Source organism: Bufo bufo, chromosome 2, assembly GCF_905171765.1.
Source record: "Bufo bufo chromosome 2, aBufBuf1.1, whole genome shotgun sequence".
In the NCBI taxonomy this organism is placed as follows: domain Eukaryota; kingdom Metazoa; phylum Chordata; class Amphibia; order Anura; family Bufonidae; genus Bufo; species Bufo bufo.
The window spans coordinates 841,081,927-841,104,018 of NC_053390.1; the positions used below are offsets into that span (position 1 = coordinate 841,081,927).

The following is a 22,092-nucleotide window of genomic DNA, read 5'->3' on the forward strand; positions in this document are numbered from 1 at the left end:
TGTGGTGCCTCTCTCCTCTTCCTGGGTGCGGGGGTCAAAGTAACTCAATGGTGGCTTCTCCTGTGGTGGCTGATATGATGCCAGAATATGTGCTGTGGGGCCTCTCTCCTCTTCCTGGGTGCAGGGGTCAAAGTAACTCAATGGTGGCTTCTCCTGTGCTGATTGATATAAAGCTGATGGTTGTGCCATCTGACATGGTTGCCAGGGTCTGATTCAATGGGGGCCTACTCCTGTGGTGGGTGATCTAAATGCCTGATTCTCTGCTGTGAAACCTCTCTCCTCCGTCTGGGTGTAGGGGTCAAAGTCTTTCAAAGTCGCCTTCTCCTGTGCTGATTGATATGAAGCTGATGGTTGTGCCATCTGACATGGTTGCCGGGGTCCCATTAAATTGTGGCCTACTCCTGTGGTGGTTGATATGATGCCTGATTCTCTGATGTGGAACCTCTCTCCTCTGTTTGGGTGAAGGGGTCAAAGTAACTAAATGGTGGCTTCTCCTGTGGTGGCTGATATGATGCCAGAATATGTGCTGTGGTGCCTCTCTCCTCTTCCTGGGTGCGGGGGTCAAAGTAACTCAATGGTGGCTTCTCCTGTGGTGGCTGATATGATGCCAGAATATGTGCTGTGGTGCCTCTCTCCTCTTCCTGGGTGCGGGGGTCAAAGTAACTCAATGGTGGCTTCTCCTGTGGTGGCTGATATGATGCCAGAATATGTGCTGTGGTGCCTCTCTCCTCTTCCTGGGTGCAGGGGTCAAAGTAACTAAATGGTGGCTTCTCCTGTGGTGGTTGATATGATGCCTGATTCTCTGCTGTGAAACCTCTCTCCTCCATCTGGGTGTAGGGGTCAAAGTCTTTCAAAGTCGCCTTCTCCTGTGCTGATTGATATAAAGCTGATGGTTGTGCCATCTGACATGGTTGCCAGGGTCTGATTCAATGGGGGCCTACTCCTGTGGTGGGTGATCTAAATGCCTGATTCTCTGCTGTGAAACCTCTCTCCTCCGTCTGGGTGTAGGGGTCAAAGTCTTTCAAAGTCGTCTTCTCCTGTGCTGATTGATATGAAGCTGATGGTTGTGCCATCTGACATGGTTGCCGGGGTCCCATTAAATTGGGGCCTACTCCTGTGGTGGGTGATCTAAATGCCTGATTCTCTGCTTTGAAACCTCTCTCCTCCGTCCGGGTGTAGGGGTCAAAGTCTGTCAAAGTCGCCTTCTCCTGTGCTGATTGATATAAAGCTTATGCTTGTGCCATCTGACATGGTTGCCGGGGTCTGATTCAATGGTGGCCTACTCCTGTGGTGGGTGATCTAAATGCCTGATTCTCTGCTGTGTAACCTCTGTCCTCCGTCTGGGTGTAGGGGTCAAAGTAACTAAATGGTGGCCTACTCCTGTGGTGGGTGATATGATGCCTGGTTCTCTGCTGTGGGACCTCTCTCCTTTGTCTGGGTGCTGTGGTCAAAATAATAGTAAGTGACCTTCTCCATTGGTGGGTGACTTGAAGCCTGATTCTGTGCTATGGGACCTCACTCCAATTAATATTGTTTAATTTTTATTTATTTTATGTTAACTCATCATTTCCCTATCTACATTTGTTTGCAGGGGATTTAACTACATTTTGCTGCCTTTTGCAGCCCTCTAGCCCTTTCCGGGTGTGTTTTACAGCCTTTTTAGTGCCCAAAAGTTCGGGTCCCCATTGACTTCTATGGGGTTCGGGTTCGGGATGAAGTTCGGGTCGAGTTCGGATCCCGAAGCCGAACATTTTTCGAAAGTTCGGCCGAACTCGTCGAACCCGAACATCCAGGTGTTCGCTCAACTCTACCCAGGACCAGACCACATGTCCTCCTGTACAACCCAGGACCAGACCACATGTCCTCATGTACAACCCAGGACCAGACCACATGTCCTCATGTACAACCCAAGACCAGCCCAAATGTCCTCAACGTATAGTCTGGGACCAGCACAAATGTTCTCTCCTGTATAGTCCAGGACCAGCCCAAATGTTCTCAACGTTTATCCCAGGACCAGCCCATATGTCCTCCACATACAGCCAGGATCAGCCCAAATGTCCTCCTCTGTCCAACCCAGGACCAGCACAAATGTTTTCCTTTGTATCCTGGACCAGCCCAAATGTTCTAATCTGTACCGCCCAGGACCAGTCAATATGCTCTCCTCGGTGTAGCCCAGGACAAATTGACCCCATCACAAAAACCTGACAGTGTAATACTTACAGCAGGCCATACTGGAGCAGGACACTGAAGGCACCCATAAATTGGCCGACCCTGTATCAAACACCACAGAGAAATCCTGTGGGGGGGAGCCGATGGAGATGAGTCCAAAGTATTCATTCTAAGAAGAAGACATCATATGAGAGTCATCATCCAGCCAGGTAAGTAATAATCAGCAGTTATAGACACCACATATACCACAACCACCGACAACTGGTGGAGTAAGGCATAGAGTTCCGTCACAGGTGCTCTATACCGGAAAAGAACTGATCAGTTTTATCCCCATGGATTCTGAATGGAGAGTAATCCGTTCAGGATACATCAGGATGTCTTCAGTTCAGTCATTTTGACTGATCAGGCAAAAGAGAAAACCGTAGCGTGCTACGGTTTTATCTCCGGCGAAAAAAACTGAAGACTTGCCTGAATGCCGGATACGGCATTTTTTTCCATAGGAATGTATTAGTGCCGGATCCGGCATTCAAAATACCGGAATGCGCAGACCTTTAAAAATGAGAAAAAAATAAATACCGGATCCGGTATTGCTATGCATTTTTCTGACTGATCAGGATCCTGATCAGTCTGAAAAATGCCTGATCAGTCAGAAAAAATGACATGCGTTTGCATACAGTTTGAACTGCCTGCTGGAATCAAACAATGCAAGTGTGAAAGTACCCCAAGTGTAAAGACTATTTGTGAGGTTAGACCCTGATATTGGAGGAGAGGGTCAGCCTCTCAGTCTCCATTCCAGTGTTGGATAGGGTTGAGGTCGGGGCTCTTTAAGGCTGGTCAAGTTCTTCCAGATTCCCAAAACCAGGTCTTCATGAAGCATGTGTAGCACCCCAGAGTTGTGTTACGACACTCTTCTACCCCGCTACAATCTGTTAAGAGCCTTTACCTTGTCATCTGATATGATTTTACATTATGTCATTCACAAATGTTCATAAACCATGTTAAATGTAAATTATTGTTGCAATTTCCATGTTCACCTGCAGGTGGCAGCAATGGCTTGGTAAGGACTTAGTTTCAGTTTAGTATTATCTAAGCTGGAATGGTTTATTCCAACTTAGCTCCCCCTCTGTGGAGGTGTGGACTATTCCCACAGCCTACACCCTGGGTGTAGCCCACCCCCTGCTAGGGGTAAGGTGTGTGTGTTAGGAGCTCCCCGATATAGGGAACAAAGCCAGGATCTTGTCTCGGCTGAGAAATTGATCAAATCCACAGTCTGAGCCCTACAGCCTCGGCTGCATGAAACAGCAGACAACCTCGAGTTACAGGAAGAAAGCATTCCCTGAGAAGATAACTGTGAGTAAAGTCCAGAGACCTAGGAGAAGCCATATTCCTCCTCAGCTAGTCAGTCCCCATAAAGCAGAAGATAAAGAGAAGCACAGAAGATAAATTCCTGCCACAGTTACAGAGCTACTAAGCAGACGTACTTTCCTGCAAGCTCCAGGGTTATAGAGCAGAATATTCATTAATGCCGACCATTGCCAAAGCCTGCTGGGACCAAAGACCAAAGCTGTACATTGCTTGGATGAGAGATATCTTCAGTAAAGACGAGTTTGAACTTCACTAAAGGTCTGGACATCAAGTTATGCTGCAAAATCAGTCTATTACTCCTACTATCACTACACTCAATTTATTGCAAGTGAGCCAGGAGCCAGGAGTCCAGCCGTACCCAGGTAGGAGACACCGTTGACTCCATTATCATCACCATACAGAGACATTATAAGCCATTACACCACTTTGGCATTCCTAACCTGGGACGTGCGTTATAACACCTTGGGAGGGCCCTGGGGTAGTACATTGCGCACGCTGCAATTGGCGTCACAAACAAACCATAGACTATCATCCACACCTGACCCAGTCATTGCATTTTTGGCGTCAGTGTATACACATATCCTGCGCATTGCATTTGTGTGCAGGGTGCGGTCAAGAAAGGGGAAGAAGAGGGACTAACCCAAACTGTGCCTACAAAGATGTCTCCATACAATCATGTGTAATAGTCACAGGGGTTATTACATTATATATAGAGCTCTGTATGTGATATACATGACGGCTCCTCCATTATATATATATCTGATGTGTAATAGTCACAGGGGTTATTACATTATATATAGAGCCCTGTATGTGATATACATGACGGCTCCTCCATTATATATATATATATATCTGATGTGTAATAGTCACAGAGGTTATTACATTATATATAGAGCTCTGTATGTGATATACATGACGGCTCCTCCATTATATATATATCTGATGTGTAATAGTCACAGGGGTTATTACATTATATATAGAGCCCTGTATGTGATATACATGACGGCTCCTCCATTATATATATATATATCTGATGTGTAATAGTCACAGGGGTTATTACATTATATATAGAGCCCTGTATGTGATATAAATGACGGCTCCTCCATTATATATATATATATATATATATATATATATCTGATGTGTAATAGTCACAGAGGTTATTACATTATATATAGAGCCCTGTATGTGATATACATGACGGCTCCTCCATTATATATATATCTGATGTGTAATAGTCACAGGGGTTATTACATTATATATAGAGCCCTGTATGTGATATACATGACAGCTCCTCCATTATATATATATCTGATGTGTAATAGTCACAGGGGTTATTACATTATATATAGAGCTCTGTATGTGATATACATGACGGCTCCTCCATTATATATATATATATAAGATGTGTAATAGTCACAGGGGTTATTACATTATATATAGAGATCTGTATGTGATATACATGACGGCTCCTCCATTATATATATATATCTGATGTGTAATAGTCACAGGGGTTATTACATTATATATAGAGCTCTGTATGTGATATACATGACGGCTCCTCCATTATATATATATCTGATGTGTAATAGTCACAGGGGTTATTACATTATATATAGAGCCCTGTATGTGATATACATAACGGCTCCTCCTTTATATATATATATCTGATGTGTAATAGTCACAGAGGTTATTACATTATATATAGAGCCCTGTATGTGATATATATGACGGCTCCTCCATTATATATATATGTCTGATGTGTAATAGTCACAGGAGTTATTACATTATATATAGAGCCCTGTATGTGATATATATGACGGCTCCTCCATTATATATATATATCTGATGTGTAATAGTCACAGGGGTTATTACATTATATATAGAGCCCTGTATGTGATATACATGACGGCTCCTCCATTATATATATATCTGATGTGTAATAGTCACAGGGGTTATTACATTATATATAGAGCTCTGTATGTGATATACATGACGGCTCCTCCATTATATATATATCTGATGTGTAATAGTCACAGGGGTTATTACATTATATATAGAGCCCTGTATGTGATATACATGACGGCTCCTCCATTATATATATATCTGATGTGTAATAGTCACAGGGGTTATTACATTATATATAGAGCCCTGTATGTGATATACATGACGGCTCCTCCATTATATATATATCTGATGTGTAATAGTCACAGGGGTTATTACATTATATATAGAGCTCTGTATGTGATATAAATGACGGCTCCTCCATTATATATATATATATCTGATGTGTAATAGTCACAGGGGTTATTACATTATATATAGAGCCCTGTATGTGATATACATGACGGCTCCTCCATTATATATATATCTGATGTGTAATAGTCACAGGGGTTATTACATTATATATAGAGCTCTGTATGTGATATACATGACGGCTCCTCCATTATATATATATCTGATGTGTAATAGTCACAGGAGTTATTACATTATATATAGAGCCCTGTATGTGATATACATGACGGCTCCTCCATTATATATATATATCTGATGTGTAATAGTCACAGAGGTTATTACATTATATATAGAGCTCTGTATGTGATATACATGACGGCTCCTCCATTATATATATATATCTGATGTGTAATAGTCACAGGGGTTATTACATTATATATAGAGCCCTGTATGTGATATACATGACGGCTCCTCCATTATATATATATCTGATGTGTAATAGTCACAGGGGTTATTACATTATATATAGAGCTCTGTATGTGATATACATGACGGCTCCTCCATTATATATATATCTGATGTGTAATAGTCACAGGGGTTATTACATTATATATAGAGCCCTGTATGTGATATACATGACGGCTCCTCCATTATATATATATCTGATGTGTAATAGTCACAGGGGTTATTACATTATATATAGAGCTCTGTATGTGATATACATGACGGCTCCTCCATTATATATATATATCTGATGTGTAATAGTCACAGGGGTTATTACATTATATATAGAGCCCTGTATGTGATATACATGACGGCTCCTCCATTATATATATATATATCTGATGTGTAATAGTCACAGGGGTTATTACATTATATATAGAGCTCTGTATGTGATATACATGACGGCTCCTCCATTATATATATATATCTGATGTGTAATAGTCACAGAGGTTATTACATTATATATAGAGCTCTGTATGTGATATACATGACGGCTCCTCCATTATATATATATATCTGATGTGTAATAGTCACAGGGGTTATTACATTATATATAGAGCCCTGTATGTGATATACATGACGGCTCCTCCATTATATATATATCTGATGTGTAATAGTCACAGGGGTTATTACATTATATATAGAGCTCTGTATGTGATATACATGACGGCTCCTCCATTATATATATATATATATCTGATGTGTAATAGTCACAGGGGTTATTACATTATATATAGAGCCCTGTATGTGATATACATGACGGCTCCTCCATTATATATATATATCTGATGTGTAATAGTCACAGAGGTTATTACATTATATATAGAGCTCTGTATGTGATATACATGACGGCTCCTCCATTATATATATATATATATATGATGTGTAATAGTCACAGGGGTTATTACATTATATATAGAGCCCTGTATGTGATATACATGACGGCTCCTCCATTATATATATATCTGATGTGTAATAGTCACAGGGGTTATTACATTATATATAGAGCCCTGTATGTGATATACATGACGGCTCCTCCATTATATATATATATATATCTGATGTGTAATAGTCACAGGGGTTATTACATTATATATAGAGCCCTGTATGTGATATACATGACGGCTCCTCCATTATATATATATATCTGATGTGTAATAGTCACAGAGGTTATTACATTATATATAGAGCTCTGTATGTGATATACATGACGGCTCCTCCATTATATATATATCTGATGTGTAATAGTCACAGGGGTTATTACATTATATATAGAGCCCTGTATGTGATATACATGACGGCTCCTCCATTGTATATATATATATGATGTGTAATAGTCACAGGGGTTATTACATTATATATAGAGCCCTGTATGTGATATAAATGACGGCTCCTCCATTATATATATATATATATATATATCTGATGTGTAATAGTCACAGAGGTTATTACATTATATATAGAGCCCTGTATGTGATATACATGACGGCTCCTCCATTATATATATATCTGATGTGTAATAGTCACAGGGGTTATTACATTATATATAGAGCCCTGTATGTGATATACATGACAGCTCCTCCATTATATATATATCTGATGTGTAATAGTCACAGGGGTTATTACATTATATATAGAGCTCTGTATGTGATATACATGACGGCTCCTCCATTATATATATATATCTGATGTGTAATAGTCACAGGGGTTATTACATTATATATAGAGCTCTGAATGTGATATACATGACGGCTCCTCCATTATATATATATCTGATGTGTAATAGTCACAGGGGTTATTACATTATATATATAGCCCTGTATGTGATATACATAACGGCTCCTCCTTTATATATATATATCTGATGTGTAATAGTCACAGAGGTTATTACATTATATATAGAGCCCTGTATGTGATATATATGACGGCTCCTCCATTATATATATATGTCTGATGTGTAATAGTCACAGGGGTTATTACATTATATATAGAGCTCTGTATGTGATATACATGACATGACGGCTACTCCATTATATATATATCTGATGTGTAATAGTCACAGGGGTTATTACATTATATATAGAGCCCTGTATGTGATATACATGACGGCTCCTCCATTATATATATATATCTGATGTGTAATAGTCACAGGGGTTATTACATTATATAAAGAGCCCTGTATGTGATATACATGACGGCTCCTCCATTATATATATATATCTGATGTGTAATAGTCACAGGGGTTATTACATTATATATAGAGCTCTGTATGTGATATACATGACGGCTCCTCCATTATATATATATATCTGATGTGTAATAGTCACAGGGGTTATTACATTATATAAAGAGCCCTGTATGTGATATACATGACGGCTCCTCCATTATATATATATATCTGATGTGTAATAGTCACAGGGGTTATTACATTATATATAGAGCTCTGTATGTGATATACATGACGGCTCCTCCATTATATATATATATATATCTGATGTGTAATAGTCACAGGGGTTATTACATTATATATAGAGCCCTGTATGTGATATACATGACGGCTCCTCCATTATATATATATCTGATGTGTAATAGTCACAGAGGTTATTACATTATATATAGAGCTCTGTATGTGATATACATAACGGCTCCTCCATTATATATATATCTGATGTGTAATAGTCACAGGGGTTATTACATTATATATAGAGCTCTGCATGTGATATACATGACGGCTCCTCCATTATATATATATATATATCTGATGTGTTATAGTCACAGGGGTTATTACATTATATATAGAGCCCTGTATGTGATATACATGACGGCTCCTCCATTATATATATATATATCTGATGTGTAATAGTCACAGGAGTTATTACATTATATATAGAGCCCTGTATGTGATATACATGACGGCTCCTCCATTATATATATATATATATCTGATGTGTAATAGTCACAGGGGTTATTACATTATATATAGAGCTCTGTATGTGATATACATGACGGCTCCTCCATTATATATATATCTGATGTGTAATAGTCACAGGGTTATTACATTATATATAGAGCCCTGTATGTGATAAACATGACGGCTCCTCCATTATATATATATATATATCTGATGTGTAATAGTCACAGGGGTTATTACATTATATATAGAGCCCTGTATGTGATATACATGACGGCTCCTCCATTATATATATATCTGATGTGTAATAGTCACAGAGGTTATTACATTATATATAGAGCCCTGTATGTGATATACATGACGGCTCCTCCATTGTATATATATATATATCTGATGTGTAATAGTCACAGGGGTTATTACATTATATATAGAGCCCTGTATGTGATATACATGACGGCTCCTCCATTATATATATATCTGATGTGTAATAGTCACAGGAGTTATTACATTATATATAGAGCCCTGTATGTGATATACATGACGGCTCCTCCATTATATATATATCTGATGTGTAATAGTCACAGGGGTTATTACATTATATATAGAACTCTGTATGTGATATACATGACGGCTCCTCCATTATATATATATATATATCTGATGTGTAATAGTCACAGGGGTTATTACATTATATATAGAGCTCTGTATGTGATATACATGACGGCTCCTCCATTATATATATATATATCTGATGTGTAATAGTCACAGGGGTTATTACATTATATATAGAGCCCTGTATGTGATATACATGACGGCTCCTCCATTATATATATATATATCTGATGTGTAATAGTCACAGGGGTTATTACATTATATATAGAGCTCTGTATGTGATATACATGACGGCTCCTCCATTGTATATATATATCTGATGTGTAATAGTCACAATGGTTATTACATTATATATAGAGCCCTGTATGTGATATACATGACAGCTCCTCCATTATATATATATATATCTGATGTGTAATAGTCACAGAGGTTATAACATTATATATAGAGCTCTGTATGTGATATACATGACGGCTCCTCCATTATATATATATCTGATGTGTAATAGTCACAGGGGTTATTACATTATATATAGAGCCCTGTATGTGATATACATGACGGCTCCTCCATTATATATATATCTGATGTGTAATAGTCACAGGGGTTATTACATTATATATAGAGCCCTGTATGTGATATACATGACGGCTCCTCCATTATATATATATATATATCTGATGTGTAATAGTCACAGGGGTTATTACATTATATATAGAGCTCTGTATGTGATATACATGACGGCTCCTCCATTATATATATATATATCTGATGTGTAATAGTCACAGGGGTTATTACATTATATATAGAGCCCTGTATGTGATATACATGACAGCTCCTCCATTATATATATATATATATCTGATGTGTAATAGTCACAGGGGTTATTACATTATATATAGAGCCCTGTATGTGATATACATGACAGCTCCTCCATTATATATATATATATATCTTATGTGTAATAGTCACAGAGGTTATTACATTATATATAGAGCTCTGTATGTGATATACATGACGGCTCCTCCATTATATATATATCTGATGTGTAATAGTCACAGGAGTTATTACATTATATAGAGCCCTGTATGTGATATACATGACGGCTCCTCCATTATATATATATATATATCTGATGTGTAATAGTCACAGGGGTTATTACATTATATATAGAGCCCTGTATGTGATATACATGACGGCTCCTCCATTATATATATATATCTGATGTGTAATAGTCACAGAGGTTATTACATTATATATAGAGCTCTGTATGTGATATACATGACGGCTCCTCCATTATATATATATATCTGATGTGTAATAGTCACAGGGGTTATTACATTATATATAGAGCCCTGTATGTGATATACATGACGGCTCCTCCATTATATATATATCTGATGTGTAATAGTCACAGGGGTTATTACATTATATATAGAGCTCTGTATGTGATATACATGACGGCTCCTCCATTATATATATATCTGATGTGTAATAGTCACAGGGGTTATTACATTATATATAGAGCCCTGTGTGTGATATACATGACGGCTCCTCCATTATATATATATCTGATGTGTAATAGTCACAGGGGTTATTACATTATATATAGAGCTCTGTATGTGATATACATGACGGCTCCTCCATTATATATATATATCTGATGTGTAATAGTCACAGGGGTTATTACATTATATATAGAGCCCTGTATGTGATATACATGACGGCTCCTCCATTATATATATATATATCTGATGTGTAATAGTCACAGGGGTTATTACATTATATATAGAGCTCTGTATGTGATATACATGACGGCTCCTCCATTATATATATATATCTGATGTGTAATAGTCACAGAGGTTATTACATTATATATAGAGCTCTGTATGTGATATACATGACGGCTCCTCCATTATATATATATATCTGATGTGTAATAGTCACAGGGGTTATTACATTATATATAGAGCCCTGTATGTGATATACATGACGGCTCCTCCATTATATATATATCTGATGTGTAATAGTCACAGGGGTTATTACATTATATATAGAGCCCTGTATGTGATATACATGACGGCTCCTCCATTATATATATATATATATCTGATGTGTAATAGTCACAGGGGTTATTACATTATATATAGAGCCCTGTATGTGATATACATGACGGCTCCTCCATTATATATATATATCTGATGTGTAATAGTCACAGAGGTTATTACATTATATATAGAGCTCTGTATGTGATATACATGACGGCTCCTCCATTATATATATATATATATATGATGTGTAATAGTCACAGGGGTTATTACATTATATATAGAGCCCTGTATGTGATATACATGACGGCTCCTCCATTATATATATATCTGATGTGTAATAGTCACAGGGGTTATTACATTATATATAGAGCCCTGTATGTGATATACATGACGGCTCCTCCATTATATATATATATATATCTGATGTGTAATAGTCACAGGGGTTATTACATTATATATAGAGCCCTGTATGTGATATACATGACGGCTCCTCCATTATATATATATATCTGATGTGTAATAGTCACAGAGGTTATTACATTATATATAGAGCTCTGTATGTGATATACATGACGGCTCCTCCATTATATATATATCTGATGTGTAATAGTCACAGGGGTTATTACATTATATATAGAGCCCTGTATGTGATATACATGACGGCTCCTCCATTGTATATATATATATGATGTGTAATAGTCACAGGGGTTATTACATTATATATAGAGCCCTGTATGTGATATAAATGACGGCTCCTCCATTATATATATATATATATATATATATATATCTGATGTGTAATAGTCACAGAGGTTATTACATTATATATAGAGCCCTGTATGTGATATACATGACGGCTCCTCCATTATATATATATCTGATGTGTAATAGTCACAGGGGTTATTACATTATATATAGAGCTCCGTATGTGATATACATGACGGCTCCTCCATTATATATATATATATATATATATATCTCTGATGTGTAATAGTCACAGGGGTTATTACATTATATATAGAGCCCTGTATGTGATATACATGACGGCTCCTCCATTATATATATATATATATATGATGTGTAATAGTCACAGGGGTTATTACATTATATATAGAGCCCTGTATGTGATATACATGACGGCTCCTCCATTATATATATATCTGATGTGTAATAGTCACAGGGGTTATTACATTATATATAGAGCCCTGTATGTGATATACATGACGGCTCCTCCATTATATATATATATATATCTGATGTGTTATAGTCACAGGGGTTATTACATTATATATAGAGCCCTGTATGTGATATACATGACGGCTCCTCCATTATATATATATATATATCTGATGTGTAATAGTCACAGAGGTTATTACATTATATATAGAGCTCTGTATGTGATATACATGACGGCTCCTCCATTATATATATATCTGATGTGTAATAGTCACAGGGGTTATTACATTATATATAGAGCCCTGTATGTGATATACATGACGGCTCCTCCATTGTATATATATATATGATGTGTAATAGTCACAGGGGTTATTACATTATATATAGAGCCCTGTATGTGATATAAATGACGGCTCCTCCATTATATATATATATATATATATCTGATGTGTAATAGTCACAGAGGTTATTACATTATATATAGAGCCCTGTATGTGATATACATGACGGCTCCTCCATTATATATATATCTGATGTGTAATAGTCACAGGGGTTATTACATTATATATAGAGCCCTGTATGTGATATACATGACAGCTCCTCCATTATATATATATCTGATGTGTAATAGTCACAGGGGTTATTACATTATATATAGAGCTCTGTATGTGATATACATGACGGCTCCTCCATTATATATATATATCTGATGTGTAATAGTCACAGGGGTTATTACATTATATATAGAGCTCTGTATGTGATATACATGACGGCTCCTCCATTATATATATATCTGATGTGTAATAGTCACAGGGGTTATTACATTATATATAGAGCCCTGTATGTGATATACATAACGGCTCCTCCTTTATATATATATATCTGATGTGTAATAGTCACAGAGGTTATTACATTATATATAGAGCCCTGTATGTGATATATATGACGGCTCCTCCATTATATATATATGTCTGATGTGTAATAGTCACAGGGGTTATTACATTATATATAGAGCTCTGTATGTGATATACATGACATGACGGCTACTCCATTATATATATATCTGATGTGTAATAGTCACAGGGGTTATTACATTATATATAGAGCCCTGTATGTGATATACATGACGGCTCCTCCATTATATATATATATCTGATGTGTAATAGTCACAGGGGTTATTACATTATATAAAGAGCCCTGTATGTGATATACATGACGGCTCCTCCATTATATATATATATCTGATGTGTAATAGTCACAGGGGTTATTACATTATATATAGAGCTCTGTATGTGATATACATGACGGCTCCTCCATTATATATATATATCTGATGTGTAATAGTCACAGGGGTTATTACATTATATAAAGAGCCCTGTATGTGATATACATGACGGCTCCTCCATTATATATATATATCTGATGTGTAATAGTCACAGGGGTTATTACATTATATATAGAGCTCTGTATGTGATATACATGACGGCTCCTCCATTATATATATATATATATCTGATGTGTAATAGTCACAGGGGTTATTACATTATATATAGAGCCCTGTATGTGATATACATGACGGCTCCTCCATTATATATATATCTGATGTGTAATAGTCACAGAGGTTATTACATTATATATAGAGCTCTGTATGTGATATACATAACGGCTCCTCCATTATATATATATCTGATGTGTAATAGTCACAGGGGTTATTACATTATATATAGAGCTCTGCATGTGATATACATGACGGCTCCTCCATTATATATATATATATATCTGATGTGTTATAGTCACAGGGGTTATTACATTATATATAGAGCCCTGTATGTGATATACATGACGGCTCCTCCATTATATATATATATATCTGATGTGTAATAGTCACAGGAGTTATTACATTATATATAGAGCCCTGTATGTGATATACATGACGGCTCCTCCATTATATATATATATATATCTGATGTGTAATAGTCACAGGGGTTATTACATTATATATAGAGCTCTGTATGTGATATACATGACGGCTCCTCCATTATATATATATCTGATGTGTAATAGTCACAGGGTTATTACATTATATATAGAGCCCTGTATGTGATAAACATGACGGCTCCTCCATTATATATATATATATATCTGATGTGTAATAGTCACAGGGGTTATTACATTATATATAGAGCCCTGTATGTGATATACATGACGGCTCCTCCATTATATATATATCTGATGTGTAATAGTCACAGAGGTTATTACATTATATATAGAGCCCTGTATGTGATATACATGACGGCTCCTCCATTGTATATATATATATATCTGATGTGTAATAGTCACAGGGGTTATTACATTATATATAGAGCCCTGTATGTGATATACATGACGGCTCCTCCATTATATATATATCTGATGTGTAATAGTCACAGGAGTTATTACATTATATATAGAGCCCTGTATGTGATATACATGACGGCTCCTCCATTATATATATATCTGATGTGTAATAGTCACAGGGGTTATTACATTATATATAGAACTCTGTATGTGATATACATGACGGCTCCTCCATTATATATATATATATATCTGATGTGTAATAGTCACAGGGGTTATTACATTATATATAGAGCTCTGTATGTGATATACATGACGGCTCCTCCATTATATATATATATATCTGATGTGTAATAGTCACAGGGGTTATTACATTATATATAGAGCCCTGTATGTGATATACATGACGGCTCCTCCATTATATATATATATATCTGATGTGTAATAGTCACAGGGGTTATTACATTATATATAGAGCTCTGTATGTGATATACATGACGGCTCCTCCATTGTATATATATATCTGATGTGTAATAGTCACAATGGTTATTACATTATATATAGAGCCCTGTATGTGATATACATGACAGCTCCTCCATTATATATATATATATCTGATGTGTAATAGTCACAGAGGTTATAACATTATATATAGAGCTCTGTATGTGATATACATGACGGCTCCTCCATTATATATATATATCTGATGTGTAATAGTCACAGGGGTTATTACATTATACATAGAGCCCTGTATGTGATATACATGACGGCTCCTCCATTATATATATATATCTGATGTGTAATAGTCACAGAGGTTATTACATTATATATAGAGCTCTGTATGTGATATACATGACGGCTCCTCCATTATATATATATCTGATGTGTAATAGTCACAGGGGTTATTACATTATATATAGAGCCCTGTATGTGATATACATGACGGCTCCTCCATTATATATATATCTGATGTGTAATAGTCACAGGGGTTATTACATTATATATAGAGCCCTGTATGTGATATACATGACGGCTCCTCCATTATATATATATATATCTGATGTGTAATAGTCACAGGGGTTATTACATTATATATAGAGCTCTGTATGTGATATACATGACGGCTCCTCCATTATATATATATATATCTGATGTGTAATAGTCACAGGGGTTATTACATTATATATAGAGCCCTGTATGTGATATACATGACAGCTCCTCCATTATATATATATATATATCTGATGTGTAATAGTCACAGGGGTTATTACATTATATATAGAGCCCTGTATGTGATATACATGACAGCTCCTCCATTATATATATATATATATCTTATGTGTAATAGTCACAGAGGTTATTACATTATATATAGAGCTCTGTATGTGATATACATGACGGCTCCTCCATTATATATATATCTGATGTGTAATAGTCACAGGAGTTATTACATTATATAGAGCCCTGTATGTGATATACATGACGGCTACTCCATTATATATATATATATATCTGATGTGTAATAGTCACAGGGGTTATTACATTATATATAGAGCCCTGTATGTGATATACATGACGGCTCCTCCATTATATATATATATCTGATGTGTAATAGTCACAGAGGTTATTACATTATATATAGAGCCCTGTATGTGATATACATGACAGCTCCTCCATTATATATATATATATATATATATATCTGATGTGTAATAGTCACAGGGGTTATTACATTATATATAGAGCTCTGTATGTGATATACATAACGGCTCCTCCATTATATATATATATATATATATATCTGATGTGTAATAGTCACAGGGGTTATTACATTATATATAGAGCCCTGTAGGTGATATACATGACGGCTCCTCCATTATATATATATATCTGATGTGTAATAGTCACACAGGTTATTACATTATATATATAGCCCTGTATGTGATATACATGACGGCTCCTCCATTATATATATATATCTGATGTGTAATAGTCACAGGAGTTATTACATTATATATAGAGCCCTGTATGTGATATTCATGACGGCTCCTCCATTATATATATATATATCTGATGTGTAATAGTCACAGGAGTTATTACATTATATATAGAGCTCTGTATGTGATATACATGACGGCTCCTCCATTATATATATATATCTGATGTGTAATTGTCACAGGGCTTATTACATTATATATAGAGCCCTGTATGTGATATACATGACGGCTCCTCCATTATATATATATCTGATGTGTAATAGTCACAGGGGTTATTACATTATATATAGAGCTCTGTATGTGATATACATGACGGCTCCTCCATTATATATATATATATATATATATATCTGATGTGTAATAGTCACAGGGGTTATTACATTATATATAGAGCTCTGTATGTGATATACATGACGGCTCCTCCATTATATATATATCTGATGTGTAATAGTCACAGGGTTATTACATTATATATAGAGCCCTGTATGTGATATACATGACGGCTCCTCCATTATATATATATCTGATGTGTAATAGTCACAGGGTTATTACATTATATATAGAGCCCTGTATGTGATATACATGACGGCTCCTCCATTATATATATATATATATCTGATGTGTAATAGTCACAGGGGTTATTACATTATACATAGAGCCCTGTATGTGATATACATGACGGCTCCTCCATTATATATATATATCTGATGTGTAATAGTCACACAGGTTATTACATTATATATATAGCCCTGTATGTGATATACATGACGGCTCCTCCATTATATATATATATATATCTGATGTGTAATAGTCACAGGGGTTATTACATTATATATGGAGCTCTGTATGTGATATACATGACGGCTCCTCCATTATATATATATCTGATGTGTAATAGTCACAGAGGTTATTACATTATATATAGAGCCCTGTATGTGATATACATGACGGCTCCTCCATTATATATATATCTGATGTGTAATAGTCACAGAGGGTATTACATTATATATAGAGCCCTGTATGTGATATACATGACGGCTCCTCCATTGTATATATATATATATATCTGATGTGTAATAGTCACAGGGGTTATTACATTATATATAGAGCCCTGTATGTGATATACATGACGGCTCCTCCATTATATATATATCTGATGTGTAATAGTCACAGGGGTTATTACATTATATATAGAGCCCTGTATGTGATATACATGACGGCTCCTCCATTATATATATATCTGATGTGTAATAGTCACAGGGGTTATTACATTATATATAGAGCCCTGTATGTGATATACATGACGGCTCCTCCATTATATATATATCTGATGTGTAATAGTCACAGGGGTTATTACATTATATATAGAGCTCTGTATGTGATATACATGACGGCTCCTCCATTATATATATATCTGATGTGTAATAGTCACAGGGGTTATTACATTATATATAGAGCTCTGTATGTGATATACATGACGGCTCCTCCATTATATATATATCTGAGGTGTAATAGTCACAGGGGTTATTACATTATATATAGAGCTCTGTATGTGATATACATGACGGCTCCTCCATTATATATATATATCTGATGTGTAATAGTCACAGGGGTTATTACATTATATATAGAGCCCTGTATGTGATATACATGACGGCTCCTCCATTGTATATATATATATATCTGATGTGTAATAGTCACAGGAGTTATTACATTATATATAGAGCCCTGTATGTGATATACATGACGGCTCCTCCATTATATATATATCTGATGTGTAATAGTCACAGGAGTTATTACATTATATATAGAGCTCTGTATGTGATATACATGATGGCTCCTCCATTATATATATATCTGATGTGTAATAGTCACAGGAGTTATTACATTATATATAGAGCCCTGTATGTGATATACATGAGGCTCCTCCATTATATATATATCTGATGTGTAATAGTCACAGGGGTTATTACATTATATATAGAACTCTGTATGTGATATACATGACGGCTCCTCCATTATATATATATATATATATATCTGATGTGTAATAGTCACAGGGGTTATTACATTATATATAGAGCTCTGTATGTGATATACATGACGGCTCCTCCATTATATATATATATATCTGATGTGTAATAGTCACAGGGGTTATTACATTATATATAGAGCTCTGTATGTGATATACATGACGGCTCCTCCATTATATATATATATATCTGATGTGTAATAGTCACAGGGGTTATTACATTATATATAGAGCCCTGTATGTGATATACATGACGGCTCCTCCATTATATATATATATATCTGATGTGTAATAGTCACAGGGGTTATTACATTATATATAGAGCTCTGTATGTGATATACATGACGGCTCCTCCATTGTATATATATATCTGATGTGTAATAGTCACAATGGTTATTACATTATATATAGAGCCCTGTATGTGATATACATGACAGCTCCTCCATTATATATATATATATCTGATGTGTAATAGTCACAGAGGTTATAACATTATATATAGAGCTCTGTATGTGATATACATGACGGCTCCTCCATTATATATATATCTGATGTGTAATAGTCACAGGGGTTATTACATTATATATAGAGCCCTGTATGTGATATACATGACGGCTCCTCCATTATATATATATCTGATGTGTAATAGTCACAGGGGTTATTACATTATATATAGAGCCCTGTATGTGATATACATGACGGCTCCTCCATTATATATATATATATCTGATGTGTAATAGTCACAGGGGTTATTACATTATATATAGAGCTCTGTATGTGATATACATGACGGCTCCTCCATTATATATATATATCTGATGTGTAATAGTCACAGGGGTTATTACATTATATATAGAGCTCTGTATGTGATATACATGACGGCTCCTCCATTATATATATATATATATCTGATGTGTAATAGTCACAGGGGTTATTACATTATATATAGAGCTCTGTATGTGATATACATGACGGCTCCTCCATTATATATATATCTGATGTGTAATAGTCACAGGGGTTATTACATTATATATAGAGCCCTGTATGTGATATACATGACAGCTCCTCCATTATATATATATATATATCTGATGTGTAATAGTCACAGAGGTTATTACATTATATATAGAGCTCTGTATGTGATATACATGACGGCTCCTCCATTATATATATATCTGATGTGTAATAGTCACAGGGGTTATTACATTATATATAGAGCTCTGTATGTGATATACATGATGGCTCCTCCATTATATATATATATCTGATGTGTAATAGTCACAGGGGTTATTACATTATATATAGAGCCCTGTATGTGATATACATGACGGCTCCTCCATTATATATATATATATCTGATGTGTAATAGTCACAGGGGTTATTACATTATATATAGAGCCCTGTATGTGATATACATGACAGCTCCTCCATTATATATATATATATATATCTGATGTGTAATAGTCACAGAGGTTATTACATTATATATAGAGCTCTGTATGTGATATACATGACGGCTCCTCCATTATATATATATCTGATGTGTAATAGTCACAGGAGTTATTACATTATATAGAGCCCTGTATGTGATATACATGACGGCTCCTCCATTATATATATATATATATATCTGATGTGTAATAGTCACAGGGGTTATTACATTATATATAGAGCCCTGTATGTGATATACATGACGGCTCCTCCATTATATATATATATCTGATGTGTAATAGTCACAGAGGTTATTACATTATATATAGAGCCCTGTATGTGATATACATGACAGCTCCTCCATTATATATATATATATATATATATCTGATGTGTAATAGTCACAGGGGTTATTACATTATATATAGAGCTCTGTATGTGATATACATAACGGCTCCTCCATTATATATATATATATATCTGATGTGTAATAGTCACAGGGGTTATTACATTATATATAGAGCCCTGTATGTGATATACATGACGGCTCCTCCATTATATATATATATCTGATGTGTAATAGTCACAGGAGTTATTACATTATATATAGAGCCCTGTATGTGATATTCATGACGGCTCCTCCATTATATATATATATATCTGATGTGTAATAGTCACAGGAGTTATTACATTATATATAGAGCTCTGTATGTGATATACATGACGGCTCCTCCATTATATATATATATCTGATGTGTAATTGTCACAGGGCTTATTACATTATATATAGAGCTCTGTATGTGATATACATGACGGCTCCTCCATTATATATATATCTGATGTGTAATAGTCACAGGGGTTATTACATTATATATAGAGCCCTGTATGTGATATACATGACGGCTCCTCCATTATATATATATCTGATGTGTAATAGTCACAGGGGTTATTACATTATATATAGAGCTCTGTATGTGATATACATGACGGCTCCTCCATTATATATATATATATATATATATATCTGATGTGTAATAGTCACAGGGGTTATTACATTATATATAGAGCTCTGTATGTGATATACATGACGGCTCCTCCATTATATATATATCTGATGTGTAATAGTCACAGGGTTATTACATTATATATAGAGCCCTGTATGTGATATACATGACGGCTCCTCCATTATATATATATATATATCTGATGTGTAATAGTCACAGGGGTTATTACATTATACATAGAGCCCTGTATGTGATATACATGACGGCTCCT

General features: G+C 35.4%; 1 protein-coding gene across 1 annotated transcript in view; it reads right to left on the reverse strand.

The window, feature by feature from the left end:
• Positions 1–22,092, reverse strand: part of LOC120991866 (pepsin A-like) — a 126,188-nt gene that overhangs the window by 93,493 nt on the left and 10,603 nt on the right. Inside the window, exon 3 of the mRNA XM_040420616.1 lies at positions 2,221–2,338. Within this exon, the coding sequence (XP_040276550.1) occupies positions 2,221–2,338 (118 nt within the window). The remainder of the gene's footprint in view (positions 1–2,220; positions 2,339–22,092) is intronic.